General features: G+C 42.9%; 1 protein-coding gene across 7 annotated transcripts; it reads right to left on the reverse strand.

Annotated features, from left to right (window-relative positions):
* Positions 1-257: 257 nt before the first annotated feature.
* On the reverse strand, positions 258-18,200 carry ints1 (integrator complex subunit 1). Of its 7 annotated transcripts, none has more exons than XM_071470831.1 (48): positions 18,043-18,200; positions 17,579-17,688; positions 17,167-17,457; positions 16,846-17,042; positions 16,390-16,527; positions 16,128-16,287; positions 15,921-16,026; positions 15,493-15,679; positions 15,076-15,221; positions 14,843-14,984; positions 14,541-14,717; positions 14,345-14,459; positions 14,142-14,262; positions 13,977-14,054; positions 13,719-13,876; positions 13,323-13,419; positions 13,149-13,240; positions 12,995-13,055; positions 12,717-12,914; positions 12,074-12,203; positions 11,680-11,859; positions 11,347-11,496; positions 11,080-11,259; positions 10,850-10,963; positions 10,584-10,751; positions 9,876-9,987; positions 9,629-9,787; positions 9,387-9,533; positions 9,182-9,280; positions 8,820-8,944; positions 8,387-8,641; positions 8,136-8,295; positions 7,917-8,048; positions 6,948-7,116; positions 6,232-6,358; positions 6,005-6,120; positions 5,787-5,874; positions 5,422-5,660; positions 3,815-3,944; positions 3,252-3,385; positions 2,917-3,109; positions 2,701-2,825; positions 2,453-2,562; positions 2,186-2,299; positions 2,027-2,097; positions 1,833-1,924; positions 1,563-1,672; positions 258-1,356 (listed from the first exon to the last, which is right to left on the reverse strand). In XM_071470831.1, exons 2-48 carry the CDS (start codon positions 17,631-17,633, stop codon positions 1,241-1,243), a joined length of 6,564 nt encoding a protein of 2,187 aa, XP_071326932.1. In that variant the 5' UTR covers positions 17,634-17,688; positions 18,043-18,200; the 3' UTR covers positions 258-1,240. The 7 variants fall into 7 exon arrangements, with proteins under 7 accessions (XP_071326932.1, XP_071326988.1, XP_071326979.1 ...); XM_071470887.1 differs by having other exon boundaries at positions 6,232-6,355; positions 10,859-10,963; positions 14,351-14,459; positions 17,579-17,690; XM_071470878.1 differs by having other exon boundaries at positions 10,859-10,963; positions 14,351-14,459; positions 17,579-17,690.

Here is an 18,200-nt window from a genome sequence, read left to right on the forward strand (position 1 = left end):
AAGAGCGCAAACCTTCCACCATTTATTTTTCCCCCTAAATCTTTTTTTTTTTTGAGGTGCTAAAATGTTTCTTTTTGAAAGGTAATAATTGGTTCTCGTGAAATTTGTGTTTTTACTGTTTCAACATTGAACTGCTTTCCAATTAAACAGCGGTAAAATGTCTCCATTTAATCCCTCAACTACAGCAGTTAACTGCTGAAATATGTTACACATTTCACTTTCTGCCAGTTAAAGCTGAATGAAACATAAAAAAAAGGTAATTTTCAAAAATTATTTTATTCAGTTCACACATCTAGGTGACTCACAGAATGTGTTCTAGTACCAGTAAAGCATCATGACTTTAAAGCATTAATTTCAACAGTTTTGGCTTCTTATTTTTAATTATTTGCAAGTTGTTCCTAGGAAAAGATAAGATGGTGGACCATGTTCTAAACAATTTGTTGTTGTTTTTTTAAATGTTTATTACAAACATTTATACAAACAAAGCATAGTGTGTGCTTTTGAACTGTTTTTTTTACAATCACATTGAGATTTTATATTCAAACTATTAAAAATATGAAGCCAGAGTGCCATCTTCTAAATACACATGACATTTATAGAGCCAAACAATGTAACTGCTGGTCATTTAGTAACTGCAGAAATGCAAAAAAAATCTCCCTCTAAATGCAATCAAAACAATTTTATAATAATTTCAATTTAATTGAACAGTTTTTTAATACTAATAATGCTATTTATTAAGTCACAATTTTCAATTATCATACTGCTTCTATTATTTCTCAAATTTTGTATATAATGTGTTGTCTTTTACACATTATATAGCATCACCTAATAATGCCCCGGTTTTTGTTATCTTTTCTCATTATTGGTTAATGTATTGTTACATTATCAGTTAAAAATAATTTACATCCTTCGCAGAGTAATACATACACTAATTGTGACTTTAATACAATAACCAATTTCACAGTTTTAATTATTACAGTTTCAACTCATTTAGAGGGAGTTTTAATACATTCTTTTAAGTCACTAAATTATTACACTGGTAGCCACGAGCTCACTGGAGGATCCTTTAATCTGAACCACTGAAGAGCTACAGAGTTCGTTAATCTGCCATCATCAAATTAGATCAACGCTTTAACTATAGGCAATAAAAAAAAAAGAAAAAAAAAAAAGATCTAGATCTGGAATGCAGAGAGTGAATGACACTACTTCCAATAAGATGTGGAGTTGTATGCTTTGTTTGTTATGTTGTTGCTTCCATGTGAAGGACCTTCATAGACTCTGAGATCATTGAACTGGTGTCAATTTGTCCGTAGATACCCACTAGAAACGCCTTGTGGAGCAAGATGTCTGCGTGTTCTGGAGAGACAGAAAAAAAAAAAAAAAAAAAAAAAAGCACTTTACATCATGCAGCTACAGTTGTGTGACTTCAGTCGCATGCTTCATTAAATCAAAGCAAAAAATATTGCATGGTCATATGACATATAATCCACGACAGGCACGGCAGTGACTGCTTCTTACCAGATCACTGTCAACAAGGATGTGGCTAAAGAGCTTCTTCTTACCCTGACAGAGAAGCACGTATTCTGGAAGATTCCTGAGAGCAGTCTGTACCACGTCGAAGTTGCCGCTGCCCATACAGTACATGAAAGTCGGCAGGAAGTCTGTTGCCAAGCTGCAGCACAAGAAACATGGTAAGATACAAAAGCATGTCGACAGGTGGTGGATTGATAGACGTATAGGTATCAGATTATTTAAACCTCTGGCTTTCCCCCTCCTCTCAGTTCCAGCATGTTTCTGTTGGTTCTGTTTGTCCCCGTGTGCTGTAAACTTACCAGGGATTATTCTGCATGCAGCGCAGGGCCAGACTGAAGGCCATGTTCCGACACAGCTCCTCAGAGGAAACCATGAGTCTCTGCAGATCGTTCTACAAACAGCAACACAGGTCGGTGGTGATGGACGTGTTACACACTGACAGCAACTACACTTGACCTCTTTTTATTTCATGTGTCTGTTGTTTATGACTCACAATGAAGTATTGGATGATCTCTGGGCTCCTCCTCGACTTCTCATCCACCTCTGTCAACACTTCCAACACATCTACAGCAGATGGGGGGAAAAAAAAAAACTTACTCACTGTGATGCAGGATTTATATATGTCACATTTCTGCAGCGGTATGTTAGTTACCCTCCACGGCTTCTCCTCTTGACATCTTTTTCAGGTACATCGTCATGTCAGCTGCACTCAGTGAAACTGAGGCAGATATGTTGACGAGGGGCAGGGAACCAGTGGACAAGTCGTCTAGCAAAGAGAAAAAACATATTATTTAGCAAAATGTTTGCCTCTGCAAACAGATACGCATGTTGCTGCAAGGTGATTACTTATATTTTAAATGTTCTCATGTTGCAGGTGTATGAGGGCTCTGTAAAAAGCTGATATGAAAACTATGCTTACCATCCCTCTCTTCTGTGGTGACCTCTGCAGAGGAGCGTTTCACTGGCAAAGTGAGTCCAGCCAGCAGAGATTTCAGCTGGACCAGGTCTGGGTTTTCTGCACACAGACCCCTGAAAAGGAAAAACAGCAAAACCAAATTTCTAACAAAACCAATGCTACTTTAAATACTGTAAAGAATAACTCATGGATTGTTTAATATTCGTCACAAATGTATCGTTCAAACGATATTGTCGCCGTGATATACTGACTGTAAGATGTCAGAGTGCTTCTGTAGATAGGGGACAGCTGTCGCTGCGTCGTGCGTTATGTACTTCTGGGTGAACTGCAGGAATTTGTTGATGAAGAACAACGGAGAACGGGTCCTCTGGAAGTTCTAAAGGGAAAAAAGATGTACAAGAACACTGTGAATCTGATCTTTACCCTGAACCCTCATGTGGAGATTTGAAAGTGTGTGAGCCGCCTACCTGAAGGACCTTCATGAAGGAGAGAAGGCAGTCTTGAAGCGCCCTCTGGTGGTCGCTGTGGAAAACAAGCGGCTGCAGCAGCTCCAGGATGGCGAGCACGTTGCTGAAGAAGGTCATGTGGTTTTGCTGCCGAAACTCGTGCATGTTCAGATGAATGCGACCGTGAAGAAGACCTGCAATCATGGGCAGGTGTCTGGGGAGAAGAGCAACAACAGTCAGCAGGTTGAACCTTCTTCTATGGCAGCAGATAAACCACAAGTTTGTAGACTGGATAGCAGCAAAATTACTACATGGAGTATTTCTTTTTTTTTCTTTTTTTCTTTTCCGAATTTCACCTGAGCAAAAGAACGGGGTGCGACACAGCCAGCTTCCTGCAGGCAAGGTTAGCATCGGACACACGGTTCTCTGCAGATTTTGAGTCTCCTACATCAGCGAGCAGAGTGACCAGGCGATGGACCAGGACATCAAGCTGAAAAATGAAAATAAATACTTTTATCTGTGTGGTGTCATGATGAACAGTTCCTGATGAATACAAGAAAGAAATTATAAAGTCAGATTTTCAGCACTATGAGAAATTGCTTAACACACTGATGAAATTCAGTGAAAGCTGTAGGTGATAACTTTTGACCTTCTGTGGGCTACTTCAGTGTATATACTGCTGCTTGTGCTGTTGGCATTAATTATGTAACGCAACAAAAATTGTTTCCTCTTAAATTTATCTACAAAGTTGTGACTAAATCAGAGCAGATGCCTCCATATGGAGAGCCTCTGGTCTATGTGACATCTTGGTTATATTCACAAAAGGGATAAACAAACAGAAATCATTCCAACATTGATGCATGGAATAAAAATTAAAACAAAAAATCGCTTAGTTTTGCAATCTGTGAGAAATCCTCACCTTGCAGCTGCTGCCGTCTGCAGCCCCTCCACTGCTGAAGGTGCCGTCGGGCAGGGTAACGTGCTGGATGACCTCGGGAAAATGCAGATAGATCTGCAGCAGCAAGTTCTGGCACCGCTTACTCATCGCACTGAAAGACAAAACAAACAAAAAGATAAGTGTGCTGTGTGCTAGGGCTTAGGGACGAGCGACTAACTACAGGAATATGCCATTCACTTAAGGGAAAATACATGTTATTATTGGCCTAGGACAGATCAGCTGTCCATCATAAAGCCAGAAGTTTAGTAACTAAATAATAAAGCCTGTAATCCCTGATGTTACTGAGTTGTGTAGCTTGAAGCTACTTAATTGACAGTGACTGGTTGAGCAGTTTTGCGCAGCCGTAAAAAGTTTGTTACAGCTTTTCAACTCAAGTGAGCTTTACTCTTCAGTGGCACTAACATTATAAAGCAGACAATGCTCCCACTCAGGCTTTATGAAATTCACTTTCTCCGTCTCTTTCAAAAGATTATCACTGAGCTGATGTGAGATCACAGATTAGAGCGCATGATGAAGCACTTCTCTATTGTTTCCGACTACGACAATAATTAATGTGCATTAATACAAATAACTAGGCACATGAATAGCATAATGTAATTCTGAGGTATTTGCCTTCAAGTCACTGCAGTTTCATAAAATCCTCTTACTGGCTAAGGCTCTTGTCAGGCTCAAACGATGCGCTCTCTACTAACTGAAAAGTTTATTACTGCTATGCATTAAGCAAATCACAGCGACCTTGACCAAGAGTTAAGAGTCCGCTCCTCCGTTCTCAATAGTTAGTGTGTAATTGGAATAAACACCAGCTTATCTGACAGCGAGCTTTCGCAAGAAGAATGCTTAACATACAATCAAGTGTTTATTCAACACAAGGCCAAAACCCTTTACTTTCAACATGTTTTTTATCCTGCCATATTTTCACAAGCAACCATTTTACCAGACAGCTTAGCTGTACTTAAAATACTGTAATTCGGAAGCTAATTTTGCTTGACCTTGGCCAAAGTTTCCTCATTAAAGTGGTTTAATAACCAGAGACATATTCATGAAAGGAGGGTTTGCCTCCACAAAGAGTTGCACCCTGATCTCTGACAGCTAAGTCAGAGCAGGAATTCACAACACAGGCAAGTTTAGAGCTTCAGCCTTAATCCTCTTGGCTTCATTATAATACACTGAGCTTTTAAAGAGATCACAGTACAGACGACTTCTGCTGGTTTTAATTTCACACCAATAGACCTAATTATCGAGTTTCCCCTGGTCCACAGCATTGTGGCTGACAGAGGAAGTCTGAAAAGTTCATCTGCACTGAGAAGGAAAATCTAGTGCGATTTACCCCAAGTTTATCAGTGCACCATAACAGGGGAAAAAAATGACTTTAACTGTTTGGGCTAATTAGAAAGAACAATACAATGAGTCAAAAGGGATGGGCCGAGCACTTTGGTGAACCTTACGCAATAAAAATAGAATGAACATATGTGTCTTCAGATATGGAGGGGTGAGAGAGAGGAAAGATTTGAGAATAGAAGGTGAGCGTTGAAACAATAAACATACAAGATGACTAATATGAAAAGTACCTGTCCTCCCATTTCTTTGTGCAGTTGATGAGGTACTCTGAGACTTTCTTGATGTTTTCCAGATCTCCACTGCAGTAGGAGTGAAGGAGGGGCAGCCTGGACTGGATGAGGGAGCAGGAGGCCTGGTCCACGCTGCTTTTGTCATCATGACTGTTGAGCTCCGACTCTGATAGGATCAGGTCCACCAGGCTGATGAGCTCCTCCGAACTGAGTCGCAGCACAGACTTCTCAGTTTTCTTCTGCGTAAACAAAAAGGGCAAATGCACGAGTCATCAGCAGAGTGAACTTCCGTCTACTTCTGCCTCATCAAAAACGCAGGACAAACGTCTCATCTAGTGACTGCGTTTGTGGGTTTTTGATCTTACTTGAGGGATCTTCTGGTCACGTCCTTGCCAGATACGCGGGATGTGGCTGCACGCCCACAGGAAATCCAGGGCTGATGATGGGTCCAGTCTGAAAAAGGTATTGAAGGTTATGCATAGGTTCTCAATGTAAGAAAAGTTACACTCAAAACAATCTCATTCCATGTTCATCTACTAAAATTACACTAAACAATGGCTGAGAAAAAAAAAAAAGGTTGTACTTGTAGTCTCTGCGCTTGCTGAGGAGAGCACTGATACACTGCAGGAGGGTGGACCAGTTTGACTGATGTGTAAGCAAGGCCAAAAGATAGGGTCTGTAGGCAGGGGTGCCTCGTGCCTAAAACAGAGACACAGGAAGAAAGGATGCATCAGCAACACCAGCCGAACACTTACTTCATCGTGACAAGACGAGAGTAAGTATAATATCTGCTGGCAGTGCTTATCTCACCTTGTTGAGGGCAAACAGCAGTTTCTGTTGAAGGTCTGCACACACTGACGTGACCTCAGGGTCGAGATGCTCCAGCCAATCAACGAGCAGCCCAGAGCTCAGTCCTGACTTTGTCACCTCAGAGCTGCTGGCATAGGTCACACTGAGAGGTTACTGCTACGGAGATGAGACTGAACCATCTACTCTACTCAGCAGCCTTAATCAAGACCTCAGAGAAAAGTGATGTTCAATACATCCAAAAGAAAAGGAACTACAGATCTTATGCACATATTCAGAGAAATCTTAAATTTTACCACTTTAAACCTGAGTTTGTTGCTTTTAATGTTGCTCAGAACAGCCTGCTGCAGAATGTTTCAGACAGTGATCAACACAAATAGACTAACTGCAATCGCTCCATCGACGTGCACTTCTTGAACCACACACTGTTTGTGGCAATGAGCAACTTTTCAGTATGTTGCTGTGAAGTGAACGTGGAAAAGATTCTCTAAAGCGTTCTGAGATTTTCACACCATGTGAATCTGTACAGCCAGCGTAAAACCACAAAACCAATTAAACTTTCCCGAACCAAATCCAACAGGAATTTACGAGTGCGGGGCGACAGACAGCAGGCGCAGTTTTGCTATTTTTGTCACAGGCAGCTGTGTTTGTCATTTAGTCCTGTCAAATATAAATGTTTCTTGCATGACTTGAGAGGGAAATAGAATTGCGGTGCTCACTTGTTAGAATCCACTTCCTTTTTCACAGCCCGCTCCTCGCCTTCCTGAAGCAGCAGGGAAATCACCATGGCAACAGGGCCAGCTGTCCCGTTCTGTGTACCCACAGTCATCAACAGAGACAGCAGCTCCTCCAAATATGGCGACTTCACCTCCATCAGCCCCTGTAACACTGAGAAATAATAATAAACCTGCATGCTTAGTAATAGATCTCGGAGTTCTTTACTGCATCCATGTGACAAAACCAAATGTTTAATGTGACGGCAGCTGTCGTGCTTCAGTGGCAGCAAACTATGGGGCAACAATACACTGCATTATACAAGTCATACAATACAAGGCTTTTGATTCAGCTCATGATCTATCAGTAATGTAATATTGTACATGAAATTTCCATGTCTTTCTTATTATAAAGCTATGCTAAGAACTATTTTAATACTGTGAAAGTATCTAAGCCTCAGTCCACAGAGAAATACACAGAGCCTGTAATCAGAAACTGAGCTTTAAAACAAGCACTCAGAACTTCTGCAACTTTGTGATGTCACAACAAAGCAGTCACCACTCTCAGCCACGTTCAGCCCACCTGGACCCACCATCCTTCTTTGCAGGATTTGTGTTTACCTGAAATCTGCTATATTTTATTCAATCACTCAGAAAATAGGGAGCCAATTGACCTGTTGTTCCTAGAGCTCCAGAGAGAAGCCTGAGAAGAGATTTAAAACTACACTGACATGATTTTTGGTACTTAAACCCACAAATATGTCAACACTTCAAATATAACACTGGAAAAGTGTAAAACAGTGACTGCTGGTCAACTGTGTAAATGTGTGGTATTTTTATCAATTAAATATTTTGATAAAAAGACTTTCTGTTATTCAGTTATTCTACTGACTAACCTTAAAACACTAGATGTGTCAGATCAGTCAGTTCAAACAAATTCATGCATTCACATCCACACAATGACTCCATTAATACCTTTGCCAATGAGCTCTGCTTCTGCATTACATCTGTCTCCAGCTTTCAGCATTGCAATGATGGCTCTCAGTGGCACCTCTGTATCTCTGCGATAGGCCAGAGCCTCAGCGAGGTGGAGGAAACCCGTCCGCACTGCAGGGCAAAGACACGCGTCACTCATTGTTTATGTAAAATGGATTAAGCAGCATCTGGAAGGACAAAAACAGTTGAGGTGCTCACCGTCATTGTGCATGTGTTTGTGAGAGTTCTGACCAGCGAAGGATCTGAGCAGAGTCTTCAGTGGTCCTGCCTCCACCGTTGGGTTGTCCAACCAGATTAACATCTCAACAATTACCTTAAGGAATAGTGAGGAGAAAGCAATGTCCTGGGACACGAGACGCTGGAGAGAGAAAAACAACATTAAGCAGATATTATGATTTAGTGTCTGATTAATCAACAAGTGGAACTACACACTGATCGTCAGCTCTTACCTGGTAGAGGTGAAGTTGGCGCATGAGAGGACAGGAGAGGGCGTGGCTGCGGTGCATTGACAAGACAATAGGTCCTGCGTGGGCAGAGGTGAGCAGGGCAGCGATGGCCTGCAGGAGGCGAAATACCAACCCACCCTGCTGAACTTGGCCCTGTTTGGCCCGCATCAGCTCTTTAGCCAGGGCTTGCTGCAGGGCCAGGGAGAGCTGGCTGGGAGGTGGGCCATGCCAGCGAGGGTCCACGTTTAAGGGGAATATCTGTTGAAGTAAAGAAAACAGAAATAGGTCAGTCTGACACTGTCACAGTAATAGTTTGGAATAAATTGAACTTTTGTTTGGAGATTGTGTTTAAGTAAATGTTATCAAATACATTAAAAAAAGAAAAAGAAATCATACCAAAAAGACATGAGATATGAGATAACTAGTTAATTCCTACCTGAAGCAACATGCCAGTGAGATCATCATCAGGTCCGACTGCAGGGAGCTGACTGGCTGCTCTCATCTTCACAGAGCTGTGGGGCGTTTCCACGGTAACTTTGGCCTTACTTGTTTCGGTAGAGTCTGTCAGGAGGGATGTTATCAAGACATTAGGTCATAGTTTATATAATTTACATTCATTCTCTATTACATGTAATATTATGTATAAGTATAAAAGAATAAAGATCAATCTAGTTTAATGATATCAAAGAGTGATGTAAGGTAATGTTTAATAGAGCCAATAATTTAAAAGGTGAAATATTGTATAATACAAGTTGCCATCGCACACACAAACAACAACTGGAAGATAAAGTCACTGACCTCTGCGTGGAGGAAGAGAGGAGCTCAGTAATGCATGGAAAGTGTGCCCCCCAGTGGCACCTCGCTCATGCTGCACCTCCACCAGGTGGGCCATGTAGTCTATTGCAGAGGAAATACAAAATAAGATAAATCAAAAAACGATTTACCTACAAATCTCAAAATCTTAAAACGTTCCTAGAGCAGAAAATCTGCAGCAGACTCTTACGCTTGTCCATGATGTTCTGCTCGAGTGTCTGTGGATCATGGGAAACGGCCTGATCCAGATACTGCAGCAGTTTACTCATGCTGGACACAGGGATGCCGAAGGACTGAACAAACAACAGCAGCTGCTGAGGCTCCAGGTCTTGCAAAGCTGAGGGAAACACATGGATTAATTCATTAAATAGTAAAAACAAATTATTTACTTGGTAAGCTATAGTCATGTTTGTGAACTATGCGACTTTCTACCTGCGTCAACCAATCGCGAAACCTCTGATCGGATCATCCTCAGTTTCAACCAATCAGGCAGCAGAAGGGCCTCCTCTGAGGTGTCAACCAGGAAGGCAGTGGGTAGGGGTTTCTTGTCAGGGAACCAAATGTCCAAAAGAGGGTAGAAATCGCTCTCTCCTGTACATATTGTTTTTAAAAAAAATACACAATAGTAAACATGTTCTTTAACATTGCAAACACTGAACTGTAACATGAACAGGAGCACCTTTGGGTGGTCCCAGGGTCAGCAGGATAACCATGGCATGGACTACAAGGATGTGCATCGTAGCAGTCTCTCCTGTAGTCCAACGCAGAAAAACCTGGTCCTGAGACTCTGACTGAAAAAAATAAAAAAAACATGTTTGTCAAGCACAAGTTATCAAGTGAATCCACCTTCTTCATAGCTACCCAGTTAATGCCTACAGACATCAAACAGGGATTAATCTGCAATCACAGTCCAGACTGTTCTCATCTGCAGTTCCCCGATGGCGGAACAAGCTACAGAATTCTATCAGAGCAGGAGCATCCTTCTCTATCTTCAAGGATCTCTTGAAAACTCATCTCTTCTAAGAGCACCTCCTCTCCTAAAACCCTAACCTGTCCAACTAGCGCTTACTATGCACTTTTGCTGCACTTCCTTATCCGGTCTCCTTGCACTTATTAAATAGATGGAGTTCTTAATACTTATGCCAAGGTTTCTTACTGCACTGAAGCGTTACTGATGTCCCTCACTTGTAAGTTGCTTTGGGTAAAAGCATCTGACAAATGAGTAAATGTAAATGTAATCTGCAGTTGTAGATAAAATTGCTGTTGCACGCCCAAAACATATTTCCCCAACCTGTTTGCTGGTTCCTACCACATTTTTTTTTCTATGATCATAGAAAATCTGTCAGGTAAATTCTTTGCCGCTAACAGTTCAGTTAGCAGTGCTCACCCAGCTGTAAAGATCCTCGCCTTCTTTGGTCTTCCTCATCCTCTTGATGTAGGTCGAGAAGATGGTGAGGAAGGCGGAGAGCACGGCGTCAGACTCAGGCCTGGAGCAGTGTCTGGAGAACAGGCTGTTCATGATGGTGGAGCGTTCGACGATCAGCCGGGCGACGTCCTGCAGAGAGCAACACCAGGTCCGTGTCAGCGCTGCGCTATGAACGCAAAACTGGATGAAGGAAAAAGCATGTCAAGACAAAAATTTAAGCAACTCGCCGTGATTACCAGAGCCAGGTCATTGTGAGAAGCCTGCTCCTCCACTGGTGCATGCTGGGATAGGTAGATGAGATAGGCACTGATGGTCTGTGGATCTGTCTCCATGTGAATGGCCTTTAAGGGAGCAAGACAGACAAGACACACGCTTCAAAACTCCTACTCATTGACCTACGTTTACAGTTTACCTTTATTTTACAGTTCTGGACAATTCACTGTTGAGTCAGGCAGACCTGTTGCAGAGCAGTTGATGTCATGCCCCTGACGCTGTCAAACAAGGGGAGCTTGGGCAGGTCTTGTAGCAGCCACTGGTACCCTGGCAAGAGCTCAGCATCCGCAGAGTCTTCCTCCATGGGTTGATCCCGCTCGTCTCCGTCCTTCAAGCCTCCTTCGGTCAGCACCAGCGACAAACCCTGCACACAAATACATAATGTGAGTGGGATCATTTTAACACAGCGCTACTAGAGATCATATGATATTTCCTACTTCCAGTACGTTACCTTCATAGCTAGGACTCTTGATGCCACCTGAGAGGAGCTGAGACGACGCAGGAAATAATCCAGCACTTCACATGTTGTCTGTTCATCAGCTTTAGGACCTAACAAGAGATCCTGGAGTCGTCCAAGTAGCTGCCTTTGTTTTTGTTGCCTCTAAGAGGAAGAGAGAGAATAATTCAGGATGGTAAGTGCAAGTATAAAGTTGCATATTAATTTCAGACCAAAGACAGATAAAAGATCAGTCATTCAGAAAAAGAAAAACATACATAAATATAAAAACAGGACAACTTCAGTTAAGTGTTGACTGCCAACATTATTATAATATAGTCAACATACTTGTCTCTTCTTGGCCCTCTGCTCTTTGCTCTCTCCTTCTTCATCATCCTCTATTGGCAGATTGTCATCTGCTGCGTCATGCAGAAGGAATTCGCACAGGCACTGCACTGGAAGCACATCCAGGGACCCTTCACTGGACTGAACCAAATCAGCCAACCACGGCATGGACTGAGAGGAAGCCTGTGAAGGATTGAAAGTGCACTATGCTTACAGGACCAACGCTACAAGTCAGGCTACACAATTTTATGCTCACTTCATCTGCCCTTGGCCAAAGCTTCAACTGCTAACCAATCTCTCTGTCATTTAGTGTGGTGTATATATATATGAGACAAGAAGCATATGGCCATGATTTCTCCATCGTTCTCCGTTAAGCTTAGATGTGGGTTGGCGTTACCTGTCTCTGAATGATATTGAGGAGGAAGTCTGGGTTGCGGCTGCGGCAGAGGAGGTGTCCCAGACGCAGAGACTGGTTGAGGCTTTTTACTTGCTCCTGGACCTGTGGTGGAGGTCGACGGGGAGGACCCCTGAACACAAACAAAAACCATTAGTCTTCCTTCCTGTGACGCAACTGTAACAACTAATTCATCTGGAGATTCAGCTGACTGACTGACATTTACAGTAAAGTAAACTGTGCTGCATAAAAAGAAGGGCTCAGTCAGCTGTCATCGCCTCTGAGCAAACAAACTGGGGGATTTGATTCTTCTGAACGTGTAGTAGCTTAAGTCTGAAGCTCCCAGGTCCCTCTTTTTTAGCTTACTGTATAACTGAGAGATTACAAATCATTCAACTAGTTATAAGGACATGAAGTATAAACAACAAGTTGCTTATTATCCTATACTGTATTTTGTCTTGCCAGACTGTGCTGGACTTAAGGTGCAATATTTTTTTGATTTGCCATGATTTGAAAGTGGAATATCTAACACCAATGGGAATAATGTGGACTGTTTAAAGCTGTATATCATCATGAGACATACAAAGAAATTATTAAAGCCAAACAAGTCATTTCATTTTGCTGGGATGGATTTCTGGCATCTTACTGTGGGTCCAGACTGGTGAGCTGAGACAACAGCAAACTGTTGCTCTCTGTGATGGTCTGTTTGGTGGAGGCTGCAGCCAGGTGGCTCTCAAAGGCCAGAATCTCTTGCTTCTCTCTTTGGGAGATCTGCAGCTCCCTGTTGATCATCTCTGTCTTTGTGTCCTCGTCCGCAACGGTGCAAGGAGGGTAGGTGTAGTTACTGTGGACAGAGACGTGAGTTAGTTCAGCATCATCAGTCAGCTAGAAATGATTCAAGTCTAAGTGATAACCTTTACTGACTTTGTCATAACCATCTCCATGAGCATTTTCAGCGTAGGATATCCATCCCAGGCAGCCAGACCTAAAGGAAAAAATGTATTAATCAAGAAATTAATGAACAGCATAAATACATTTCATAACTAATCTCATGTATGAAACATAAATTTGATCATACCTATCCTCTGAGGATTAAAGGCAGCCACCACAAGCAACAGCAGCCACGCCTTCCAATAGAGCGTGGATATGGCCAAATTTGGCGGCTGGTACCTTAAACATTAAGAGTCATTTGTTAGTTTAGACTGTAAACTGTATGACCTGTAAGCTTTTTTGAAAAGACACTGTGATTTACCCCGCTGGCAGCTGAATGTTCTCCGGGTGGTGGTATGTACACAGATTCAGCACTGCATCAATGAGTTGGATCCTCTCCACTCGCAGGACCTCCAGATCTGTTCAACAGGAAACAGTCAGTCAGCTCTGCAGGCTTCAAACTCAACAAGAATGATGGTAGGAAGTATTCAAACAAATACAATTCAAAACTTATATCGATGCTTTCCCTAAAATGAGTCTGCTGACTTGAGAGGATAAGATGTGAGTGGGGAGATGCTCCTTTGAATACTTCAAACTGGCTGCTCATTAAACTGAAGCACATGTGTTTACCAAATGTCCAAACATTCCTCCGGAGAGTAATACACACAGCTTTAACTGTGATCGTAAGCAGTTCCAGACTAAGTGGATCTTCACACACCATCGGACTGAACTCCCGCAGCCCTCTTAACCAGGTGATCTGCCAGCTCCATGGCATCAGCGGGGCCCAGGGGCAAGTCACGTGACAAGCCGATCACCAGAATGCGCATCAGTGTGTCCTCCAGCAGAGGCACCTCGGAGCACAGACGGAGAAAGAAACTGAGGAAAGATAAAAGAATATCAGCTCACTGAAAAGCAACTCCCTACAAAAAAGGAAAAAAAAAAGATGTTGCATTTTTAAACATGGAGGGAGACTCACTTTCTGTCACTCTCAGGAGGCCAGTTGTCCCACTTGTAATACGTCTCAGGTTGCTCTGTGAAAAGCACTTTGTGAAGGCTGCAGACGTGAGAGACAAGTTTCACATGAGACTAGATTTAACGCAGATGAAAACATCATTACTTTACAAATGGTCTAGATACCCACCAGTGAATGTAGTCTTTTGCACCAACTTTGCTGATGGTGGGAACCACGGTGTGAAGCCACCACACGGCGTCTCTCTGTATGGCAGCTATCTGATTCTGGAACGACCTCAGGACCTCCAGATCTGAAACAAACCAGACGCCAGTTTAACTAAGACCCACTAATGCTTTATGGTTCATAAATATGCCATTAGAACAAGTACACACACTCACTCTTCTTCTCGCCCTTGTCCCACGCAATGCCGGCTTCTTTGACCTGAGCAGTGATGCCCAACATCATGGAGACGGTGAGTAAATCTGTCACTTGGATAACAAAACGCTCCTGCAGGGGAGAAGAGGATAAACAGCTCAGGGTCAAGTGTAAACATGTGATAATTACAGTTAAAAGTTCACATCTACTTACTTTGAACTCCATGTCCACGTAGCTGGTCTCCTTTCTCTCCTGCATCAAACCAAAGCAGAAGGACTGGAAGTTAATCTCATGCTTGGTTTGTTTGATGATCTCTCTCAGCAAAGCTCGGGAGGCACGGAGGTAATCATCCTTATTGGTGAGCAGGTCCTGGAACACCATCGCCAAGAACTACAGGTGTAAACAGACAGGAGGAAGAAAAGCAATCAAAAAGGATTCAGACACAGAATTAAAAATGAAAACAGATACTAATGATGGCACGATTTCTGTTTATAAAAACAATCCTCTAGTTCCACCTTTGGGGCCTGTTCTGGGCTGTGCTGGAGCACTGTATGGAGGACTTGCATGTTGTTTGGATTCCTGGCATTGGACAGCTCATTGAAGATCACCAGCTTCACCATAGTGCCCAGGTTGTCTCTGTGTGCGTTTAGCAGCTCCCTGGAGAATCAGATCCACAGCAGCGGTTAGTGAGAATGACTCACAGAGCGTGGTAATAAGATAAGAACTACGACAAACTCAGACTCCACACCTGACACACAGCATGTAGTGGTTGAGGAGGACTTTGGGTTTGAGCCGGATCTTGATCAGGTTGGAGATCACCTCCATGTCATCTGCTCCGTGGGTGTTGCAGTTCATACACAAAGACATGAGGAGGTCCTGGGCCGGTCGAGTCAGCTGCATCCACGAAAACAAAGAGAGGGAGTTGATACTCAAATGAATACAAATCATGGTCATAGTCACAGTGCGGTACAGAGGTGAGACAAATGTTACATACAGCAAAGCTGCAATATTTTGCCATGCTCTCTCTTGCAATTCACAACTAATACACTGGCACTAATATGGCATAAAGTATATTCTGATGTTGAGGCCAGAGTGTTCAGTTTACACTGATTTTAATGGGCTATGATTACTGTCGCTACTTGCAGATGTTGGTCACAGTTCTTACCTTTGGGTTCTGGAGCCACATCTCCAGCCTCTGCACAGCCATGAGTCGCGCCTCTTTGAAGCCGCACGTGGCCGTGAGCAGACGCAACAGATTTCGGGAAACGTTGTCCATCGGCTGCCTGCGGTTCAGCTGATCCCTGAGGACGTCCAGCACATAGTCCTCCACGCCCTCTGCCAGTTCTTCATACCTATAGTACCCCAGGGGGTGGGACAAAAGGCAAAATGTTCCAGCAACTCCTCACTGTTTTTTTTTTTCTTTGCAGAAATCATAAATAATTTAGCTGCGATAAATTCAAGAAGTATTAAAATCTTGTCATGTAGAATAAAAAATTTAAAGGTGAATTGTATCTCAAACTTGACAATTTCAAGTGATGTCTGGTCGCCAGGGTACTGTAGCATCCCTGACATCTATATGGGTAGATTTCATACCTCGGCATCACCTGCCCCTCATCCTCAGGGCTGAGCTTCTCCTCTGCTATCAGCAATTCAGTCTGGCTGTCATCCTCATCAGGGGTTGAGGGATGGGGGCTGCTACCTAAAAGACCCAAAAGCACCGAAACCCATCAACACTTGTTTTCTGCATCAGCTATTCTAACCCCCAAAAGCCCCGGCATGTGTGTTCTCGATGTAGCGCACCTGCACTGAGATCTCCTCCGGAGCGGCCGGTGTCAGCCTGCAGCAGCATACTCTTTGGAGGCATCTTTGTGCCAAAAGCCGTCTGGATGTTGTCAACAAAATTCTTACAGTGAGAACTGTCAACCCAGATTCTTTCCCCCAGAGAGTCCTCAATGTACACCTGCAAACACATTTTAGATTGGAGGAAAGAAATAGATTGGAGTTACAAGAAAAGCTTGTAAAAAGGAATTTAGAACATTTACATTTACATGGAGATTCTCACTTTAACAAAAATCTCTGGCCAGTTCTCATCTTCCTCGTAGGCTGCCATCAGCAGATTGCAGGCGAGAACAGACACCAGACTGTTGCCCTTTGCTTTAAAGTTGATAGAAGCATCCCGACGCAGGAGGCTACACAAGGCCTGGTGACAAGAGCAAGTGTTAAGTGAAAAAGCCATTATTAAAGTCAAATTCCAACATTTGAGGTTTGCTTAAGAATTCATAGATAGATAAACATGAACTACTCACTGATGAACACATAAACAGTTAATTATTTGACTTTGTATGATTACTTCCATCACTGTTTTATCATGTTTTAAAAACTACTCACTTTTGTGCAATTTAAAAAAAAAAAAAGTAACGGCTGAGGAGACTGTATAGTATTTCATTATAACAAACTCTGTCATTTTTTCCCAGGTATAAATGTACACATAACAGCATTACTGCATCAGAAATCTCACCTCAATGATTCCTTCAGTAGCAAAAACGTTGGGTTTGATTTTGGCCAGGAACATGAGACTGAGATACAGAGTGATGTCAGGTTTGGCTCGGTTCATCTTGAGTTGTTTCACTGCTCCACAAAGCAGTCCCTCAATGCGATCGTCATTTCCCTCAGACTCTGCAGCTTCAATCTCGTCCAGCAGTACTGCCGGTGACACTACAATAACAAAAAAAACAAAACAATATTTAACTTTATTTGCAGCTGCGTGAGTGAAGGTTTGTCGTCCCATCTATGTAAACTTTTACATATCTTCCATAAAAACACAAACCCATTGGTTTACCTTCAATAGGTACCACTGAAGGCTCCTTTATGGAGGGCGATATTGCCCTCTTGTCCACGGCTGCTACATCAGCGAGTCTTCCCAGGGCACTGACCGGAGGGGTGGTGGATAGTTTGGGACGCTTGGCGAGGCTGGACAGACCCGATGAGGAGGGCAGAGCGGAGGAAGTCTCTCTCTTACGGTCGGCTGGTAAACCTGTGGATGCTGGTTTCAGGAGGACAGCGGGGGCTTTGGGCTCTCCACCCTGGCTCTTCGACCCAAGGGCAATGAAATCTCCTGGAGGTGGGTGAGCTGGGAAAAGCAGACATCACAGCAGTTTGTGATTTGTTATCACTCTTTCTTTTGCATTCAACATAAGCTGAGAAAAAGACAGGATGAAAACATAAAGATGACGCTGGGGCTGGCTTCATACCTGATGGTTTTGCAGCACTGGGTCGCCTGAGAGTTGTGGGTTTTGGACGATTCATCTTGACAAAGTCACAGCAGGTTGACCAGGTGTCATCACCTAGTTTAGCTCAATCTCTCTGTGTGAAGAACGCACAAAAACACAGAATTAGCTAACGTAAAACACTTATTTACGAGCTAAGGTAGCAGCTAGCGTCGTCTAGCTAGTTATGGTCAGTAAATCACAAAAACGTCTCAGTTAACATTAGCCTTACAGATAAAGATGTAGCAAAAAGGTTGTATTTAGTCTCTGTTGACAGCCTGTAATGTTAAATGATGCTGTTATAACAACAGCTGCAATGCATAACGATAAGGGACAGAGAGGTGGCTGCTAGCACCTTCAGTTAGCCTACTTGTATCAAGCACTGGTAGCAACCTAGCGTTCGTCTACCAGCACATAAATACATTTGAATTAACTTAAAAGTAGCTCACTTGTTTAAACGGCTTCATATAACGGATCGTTGTCAATCTGAACGCTGCACCTGAAACAAACTGTAACGTTAATGTAACTCATAAGCTAACAGACAGACTGAGCCATAGGAGCTTCGTCTTCGTCTTCGTCTTCTTCTTCTTCTTCTTCTTCTTCTTCT

Source organism: Trachinotus anak, unplaced genomic scaffold (assembly GCF_046630095.1).
Source record: "Trachinotus anak isolate AG129_WGS33_773 ecotype Australia unplaced genomic scaffold, CSIRO_AGI_Tana_v1 ptg000003l, whole genome shotgun sequence".
NCBI lineage: Eukaryota > Metazoa > Chordata > Actinopteri > Carangiformes > Carangidae > Trachinotus > Trachinotus anak.

Excerpts from the sequence above, each read along its gene's own strand:
- ints1 (XM_071470831.1), bottom strand. The coding sequence starts at position 17,633 with ATGAATCGTCCAAAACCCACAACTCTCAGGCGACCCAGTGCTGCAAAA. Across the intron at positions 14,985-15,075 it reads CACTACATGCTGTGTGTCAG|GGAGCTGCTAAACGCACACA; the intron begins GTGTGGAGTCTG and ends CTGATTCTCCAG. Across the intron at positions 9,788-9,875 it reads GACCCTGGGACCACCCAAAG|GAGAGAGCGATTTCTACCCT; the intron begins GTGCTCCTGTTC and ends CAATATGTACAG.